We start from the raw sequence: 7,825 nt of genomic DNA on the forward strand, positions 1-7,825 counted from the left end.
TAGAATCAAACCCATAACTTCCTATTCATAAGAGAGCATTTATGCCATTAGGCTACAAGACTGTTGACTAAATAAAAAATATTTAAATAAGGGATCACATTTTATAAAAATTAAAAAGAAAAGAGTCGGTTTGTAAATGCAGAGCATCACTCTGTTTCTTTTACTGAACTACGAATTGTTCCTGTTTTTCTTTGTGCTATACGTAAAAAGGTTCAATGGCAAAGCGGTAAGGTACTTGAGAATTCTTTAAACTGTATAAGTGCAAATGTTTTCGTTTTCTTTAATACAGGAAAGAAGAATGATATACAACAACATTCATAATAATGCTCACCGTAAAGAATGTCAATGATGCGAGTGAGATCTTTTCCTGAGTCTGCACCACAACCCATTTTTTGTGTGGATGGTTGCCCCAGTAACTAGTTCCACCGACTCAGGATTCCCCTTTAATTCCACATCAAAATTTTGCAGCAACATAGCCAGAGCTACAGTGGACTCCATGAGAGCAAATTGGTCTCCAACGCATTTTCTAGGTCCTCCACCAAACGGCAAGAAAGCAAAATCTGACATAATCTGATCAAAGTGCACATATTGCCCAATTACATTCCAGAATAAATCATGCTTCAATGAGAAAATTAAATACACTTTAGTTTCTCTAATGTTCTCCAACATTAAAAGAAGTCTTTTCATGTTAGTTTTGTTCCAGTGATAACAAGAAATGATGTTGCTCTTAACTTGCTTATAAATTTGATCTGGGCCCAATGAGCCTGCTAAATGATGAGTAACCGTGTGAAATCACATTATTTCTTAATGATGAAGAACATTAACTCAATAGGGACTAAAATGTAACTTCCAATTCCATAATGCCAAAAATGTGTATCTAAGCTTTCGATAAAGCATGGGATTAGAAGCAACCTCATTTGGATACAAGGCTCCAGGACTTCGGGATGGATCAAAGCCAGCCCATCCTTCAATTTCTTCATTCTTTCTTTGCACCAAAAATCTCTCTGGCTCGAATTCATGAGGAGAGTCCCAAAAGTATGGAGATCTATGGAGGTTATATACCTGCATTAGGGAATCTTTGAGCATCTACACTATCATCAACACGGGAAATGAACATGTTGCAAAACCAAGTTATAGGGGTGTCCCCGCACCCACATATACAGGCCATGCATGCACGCATGGACGGGTATATGTATGTTATATCATTGTGATCGTCCCCCCATATTTAAGCAATCAACAGAATTTAAATTTAAATTCAAAAGTTGTAATCTCTAACATAAGAAGTCTTGAATCCCTAATTAATAATTACAATACGGCTTCCATGGTGTTGATAAATTAAAGTAAATACGATTCTAATCTACAGAACAGAATAATGCATGCTCCTGTAAAACATGATAGGGCACTAAACCAAAAAAAATCCATGCATTTCAGCCGTCAAAAAATCCGTACTCACAGATATGAAGAGATCGGTCCCAGCTGGAATGGCATAACCATCTTTAGCTCCTTTGTATCCTCCTGTAAAGAGAAATAAATCCTCACGGACTATTGAGAAACAATCAAAAAAGAAGAAAGGAAAAAAAACTAGCGAGTGTAGGATGGATGTAGAAATTGATTTTGGGCTATAGGCAGCTGTGGAGCAAACTTTTTACATGACAATGGGTTTGTCTTCCTGGACCAAAACTCTTTATACATCCAGAGACTTTATAAGCAGAGTGACAAAAGGTGCTTTGAAGCTGTATCACACGGGATGCGTGCAGTGGCTTTGGAAGGCGTTTAAGGTCCTCATCTTCAAGATCTACTTTCATGGGATAGGCATACGAATTATCTTCAACATGAGCTCTGGCTTTATGCTACTTCAACATAGTTGTCTCCAGAGCATTGGCTCAGTAAAATACAGTCACCCCAATTATTATTATTATTATTATTATTTGATTTTAAGCTTTGAAGCTGAAAGTTTGGTTATTTTCCTTTTCTATTCGTGTTTGCTCCACAACAGAGACGTCCCATTTTCATGAGGGGTTCAACGAAGAGCAATACCTGGTAACACATCTGACTTGAGAGAGCGTCTAATCAGCAAAGGAGGTTGGGGATACAGTCGAAGAGCCTCTATGACAATAAGTCTAATGTACCTGAAAGCATGAGCCATATGTCAACAAACTGTACTGGGAGCACAAAAGCATGAGTTGTTCAGTGCTGATGCTTCCATGTTTAGGCATAACAAATTTGGCAAGCTAATTTGCCCTGTTTCAACCATGCCCAAAGGGTAAACACTATTCCAATAGTATGGCGCCCCCCCGGGGGGCGGGGGTAAAAAGGAAAAGAGAGAGCCCTATTGAGAAACATGAGTCCAGATGTAGAAATTGTAACAAATACAAAACCCTCAAAGACAAGAAAATGTAAATTGCCACTTAAGAAACCGATCAACTATAATTTTTTAAAGTCATTTAAAAGGTATAGAAAGAGAAACAAAGTCAATTATGATTGACAGCAGAAGCCTACCATATCTCATCCAGCAGGTTAGTATTATTACCAATTCTTCCAGCACTTGAAACACTAATCAAAATCCTCTATACTAATAAGTAGTAAATCCACATAATGAATGAATAACTGCCCTTAAGCACTATTATTCTTTATCCAGTATGTGGATATGCTGTTTTTTCTTTTTCTTGGGAAAAATAATCGTTAGTAATGTTTCATAATTTTTGAATTTTTTTCTTGAATAAAATAATGGACATCGAACTTTAACAGTTAATAAAAAGGTGACTGGACTTTGGAACCTACTGCAGGTTTTTAAGTGATTCAAGAGTTGGTCTTCCATCGCCCAGCACTGAATCCACCTCTGCTTGAGCCTTCTTCATTTTACTCGTATTCTGCAATTAGCAAGTTGGTCAAGATGGGTACCAGAGAGAATATGTTCTGATGAAAAAGAAGCCATGAAACTACTAAAATTGTCCATCATAAACAATATGCAATGCCTAACATCTGCCTGAGGTAAACATACTTGCGCTAGCAGGAAACATGCCCATGTCAGAACTGCAGCTGTGGTCTCATGACCAGCAATAAGCATTGTCATTAAGTCATCCCTTAGCTGTCAAAGAGAACAGAAGGAAGGATAAGCAGACATATTTTGATTCACAGGGACACCTCAAAGGTAACAGCATACCAATATGGGTCCAAGAGGCCAAGTAGCCTTCTCATCTTTCTCGACATGCAGACACATAGGGGACTTGTCAAGACATCCTCTAAATCAAGCCCCGCAATGTATTACAGAAAATGTAGATGTCGAGTCTTAGGGAAACATCCAACATCAGATTTCTCAGTACATTCAGTTGGTCCAACAAACTGATTGGCTACTCATCTAATGACAAAATATTTAGCCAGCTAATAGGCATTCAGAATTTCTGAAATTTAAATTTGTGAAGGCACCAACTTCAGCTATGCCATTTGTTTGATGATATATTTCATGAGGTTTTAACATCCTTGTATGAAATTCAAATTTGTGAAGGTACCTTTTGGTTATCGAGTTGTTGGCATTGACATTGCCATAGTTTGGTATTATGAGTAAGTTTTTTAGTTTTCGTTAGTTAGTTTTATTATTAAGGAAGCCACAATCAAAGATATTGTGGGTAAGTGTTTCAATGTTTATCGAGGACATGGTCGAGAGTAACTGAAGATGCTCAAATCCTTAGTCTATGGTTCAGTTCACTACTGTTCTTTGTTTTTTGGTCATCAATTGGGCATCAGTTGCAAGCTTTATAAGTTTGAGAAAATTTGGTGAGAGGTATAAGAGTCTAGGAAAGCCTTGTAGGTGAAAAGGAGTAACCCTGGTTAGAGGTATTCAAGAAATTATGAGAGCCCAGAATCTGAAAGATATAAATGATTGCAGAGCATTAAAAAAAAAGGATATAATTTTCTTCATGAGCTTAGAGCATCATAGAAGTTGACAAAATAGACAGCCGTTGGGTCTTTGAATGATAGCAACTTTATCAACAGCTCTTGGTAGAGTATAATAGGTTTGGAAGAGAAATACCTGCCTATCATCAACATCAGCTCCACGCATATCAACTAGGAAACGCAAAAGACTTGCATCCTGTTGCAAACTTCTTTTTTCAGTAACAATTCAATGAATTTGCAATGAATTTATGTAGAAAGTTTAACATTTTACAGATAGGTATGGTACTCAGCAAAGATATACAGGCACCTTCAAATTTAAGTAGTCCCTTTGTTGCAGTTTTTCAACATCTGTTTCCTGCCAGAGAAGATACAGATAATCAGGAAATACATAGATCAAAAGAAAAGAAGTTCAACAGCAACAATTTGGTGTGGGTCCAAGATTCTACGACAAAAGATATACAAAGTTGCATGATAAGTCTCTCCTATCAATGCAGCGCACACAGACCATTAAAATAGTTAAATAATAGAGATACTGGTATTATAATGCAAACGACCACAATGAAAGCACGTGAGTGTCAACTCCACGCAATAGATCTCAAATACATACACAACAATGATGAATTGAAACTCAATAGTACTTTCCTACCTGTCTGCTCTCTTTCGCATTTCTGATAAGCCCGTCAAGGCAGCTGTTAATAATCTTCAGATCACTCTGAAACTTTCTTTGCCTTGGGACTATCCAGCTAGCCAATGGAATTTTCCAATATGGAATGTAGAAAGTGGATCTATGCTCAGCTTCAAAAAGAGTGCCATAGACTGCCTATAACATATTTAAAGTAGATGGTCCAATAACTCCCCAGATCAATGGCTTCAAAAAATAAACATGCTCGATGGATATAAAACTATCAAATAGAAAAATCAAGCATTCAAAAGAATTCTCAAGATGGTCTATAATTTCGAAATATAGACAATCATTCAATGGGCAAAAGCAGTAACAGATTACATGTTGAAGCCCAGATGTAAAATATACAATGGTGTTATTTTAAGTGTCTTTCATTTTAGTCCGACACTGAGTGAGAGAAGAAAAACTTACGGATAGAAAGAGTAGGAGAGGAAATGATCAAACGAGAATGGTTAGTATGAAGTATATATCACTACCCAAGAATGCTACTAGCAACTTGGACAACGTGGTTTTTAATTGGTAGAAGTGTCAGTTACTTTGTATAGCTATTTATAGTGTAGTATAAATAGTTGTTGCAAGCAATGTAACAAACAGTCATTACATAACTCAATTATCCATATGAATATGTATAATTTGGTTCATTCCAACGATAGTCTCCCTGTCCTACATGTTACCCTCTGGGGGCAATCGTCCACCCTAGCACAAGATATTCGTATTATATATGTATATACTGTTATGTTTCTTTAAAAAACTTAATCTGCCTCTCTTAAATATATCCATTTGCCCCTGTTGTTTTTTCCCACAAATCTCATTAGCGTTCTCCTAAAGATATAATCTTCTCGTATATTGCTACAGAAAATAAGTTTTGTAAAATGAATAAAATATTGATACGAAATTATTTACTATTTGATTTCTTTGACTATATTTCTTTTGTTGATTTTATGAATCCCATAATTTTATATTATTTTTCTCCTGTGATTTTTTTTAATCATATTGGTTTAATAAATATTTGGAACTATATTCTTGATAAATATAAATACTTATATTTGGCATAACTCCCACCCGAGAGGGGAAAAAATCAATTTCTTGCTCTGTCCAACTGAATTTTCCAGTTAACTTTCATGCTTCTTATTTTTTTCAACATGGTACTAGAGCACTAACATCACATAACTTGAATTCGATCCTAGTTTTCAAACTGCAAAAAAAAAAAACAACAACAAAACAATAACAAGTACAATAATGACACCACTTTTTCTCGAAGAGTTTTTCCCCTAGTGTTCAGTATCTGTTTGATGGTTTTACTGTCAAGAAATTTGCAGTCTAAGCTCTTGATCGCACCAAGGGAATTATTCAAAAAGGAGATTCGGGAAAGTATCTTCTTCAAGACACTCACGTTCGACCCATGTAGTGAAGATTGAAGACTGAAGTAAAAAATAGATGCACCTGAAGGGTTGATGATCAGAAACGTTGGGTTGTTAACAGATTTAGAAGCAAAATTTTGGCAAGACTTATAATGGTGCTACTATGAGAGGGGCCCAACAAAATTCAGACAAATAAGGCACAAAGCATATTCTTCAAATGTATCATTACACTCTTTTCTTTACTAAAAGAAGCATAAGACTGCTTCGGCAATGCATCTCAACACCTAATACATAGACAATAGAATTATTCTTTTTCTTTTTTACTTTTGGGTAAGCAGACAGTTTAAATTTTAACGAGCAACTAATATGCAAACACAGCAAATAGTTGAATATGTAACTGGGTCACATTAGGCAAAACAAAAGGTACAAAAGTAGCATGCATGCCCTCGATTACAAGCAAAGAAAATTAAAATATATTTGAAATGCATAATCGTTTAGACAAACCTTTATGACAGGAGACTCTTTAGTGACAGAACCAAAGTCATAGTTGAAAACACCAAGCCCAATAATATCAAGAGCTAAACTAGAAAACTCTGCTTCGAGATCCAATTCAATTGACTTCCATTCATTATTGCTTTCTGCTGTTTCAAGAAGTTTATGGAACTTTGACACTGTTCTTTCTGAACAAGTTGTGAACACTTTGATCATAGCTTCCAGATATGAAGCATGAAAACCAGGAGCAATGACTGCAAATTTAATAGAAATAAACAAAAAGGATCTCAGGGAGGTAAGTCACAAAATGGTCGACAAAATTATCAGGGGAAAAATAAGCTATAGAAGCCAAAGATGTGAAGCATTACTCAGATTTCAAAAGGCTCATCATTGTTTTAACCCAACTGAACACTGAAGTCTATTAGAATATGAAAGCCAACAGCACTAAGCAGCATTTACTGATTTAGTAATTATATTTGAGAACTTATGTAGCGAGTAGGACACATTACGAGTATGTTTGGATTACCGTTTGGAATGAAAAAAGTCTATGGGAAAACATAAAACTGCAGTTTGTGCCTTATTTAAGACCAAATGGTTGTTTGGATGGAGCTAAAAGCCCAACCAACTTCTGGCCTTCAACCTCAGTTGAACTCAACGGAGGAAAATATGACTTTTCCATTTCAAACTGCAGTTTTATGCTTTCCCATAGATTTTTATAACTGAACTCACTTTTCTATTTAATCATCCAAACAACTTTTAACTTTTCCAACTGACTTTTTATAAGCACCTATCCAAACATAAATCGCATTACATTAACTGACTTTTACTCTAACTTCAATTACAAAAGTTAGTTAGACTAGAAGTCAATTTTGCCAAACGCCAATCCAAACACACCCTACAAATTCAAGGGTCTTAGGCGACTCTTTTGGGCTCGCATGGCAGTATAGTAGGCTAACAAAAATAGCTGAACCACCATATGATCTTCCTTAATATGCATTAAAATAAGCATCATTCCATCCCTAATTCACCTATAAAATATCACTTTCTTCATACTAAATTCCTATCCTCTCGCTATCCTACTTCAGTTAATGTCAAGGTACCTTAATTTTCAATCAAAAGTTGAGTTGCAGAATCAAAGAGAAAACAAAACAGAAGAATAAATGACAAAGATATAACAAATGCTGTTTCAGCACCTCTTCTCCTTTGCTTCCAAGTATCAAGATCTGCAGGTATGAGTCCTTTGCCCATTATTGGTTCCAAGATATCAGCAAGTACTCCCTATTTTATTTTGCAAACCAGAAATAGAACTAAACATAATAATTCTCAAATGTTTTTTGTTTTCTGAACAACCAAATAACTAATCCAATGGAATAGGACTTTGATCATCCTGAAAATC

The 7,825-nt window shown here is 35.7% G+C and overlaps 1 protein-coding gene across 1 annotated transcript; it reads right to left on the reverse strand.

The window, feature by feature from the left end:
• Nucleotides 1-7,718, reverse strand: LOC114734076 (cytochrome P450 97B2, chloroplastic). The gene is made up of 11 exons (XM_028921571.1): nt 7,623-7,718; nt 6,442-6,683; nt 4,541-4,714; nt 4,202-4,249; nt 4,031-4,090; nt 3,002-3,088; nt 2,782-2,870; nt 2,038-2,129; nt 1,454-1,515; nt 913-1,062; nt 1-570 (listed from the first exon to the last, which is right to left on the reverse strand). The coding sequence occupies exons 1-11, from the start codon at nt 7,675-7,677 to the stop codon at nt 343-345; spliced, it is 1,287 nt and encodes a 428-aa protein (XP_028777404.1). The 5' UTR covers nt 7,678-7,718; the 3' UTR covers nt 1-342.
• Between the last annotated feature and the right edge of the window lie 107 nt (nt 7,719-7,825).

The sequence above is a fragment of the Neltuma alba genome, unplaced genomic scaffold (genome assembly GCF_004799145.2).
Source record: "Neltuma alba isolate B1F8T4 unplaced genomic scaffold, ASM479914v2 tig00013070_pilon, whole genome shotgun sequence".
In the NCBI taxonomy this organism is placed as follows: Eukaryota; Viridiplantae; Streptophyta; class Magnoliopsida; order Fabales; family Fabaceae; genus Neltuma; species Neltuma alba.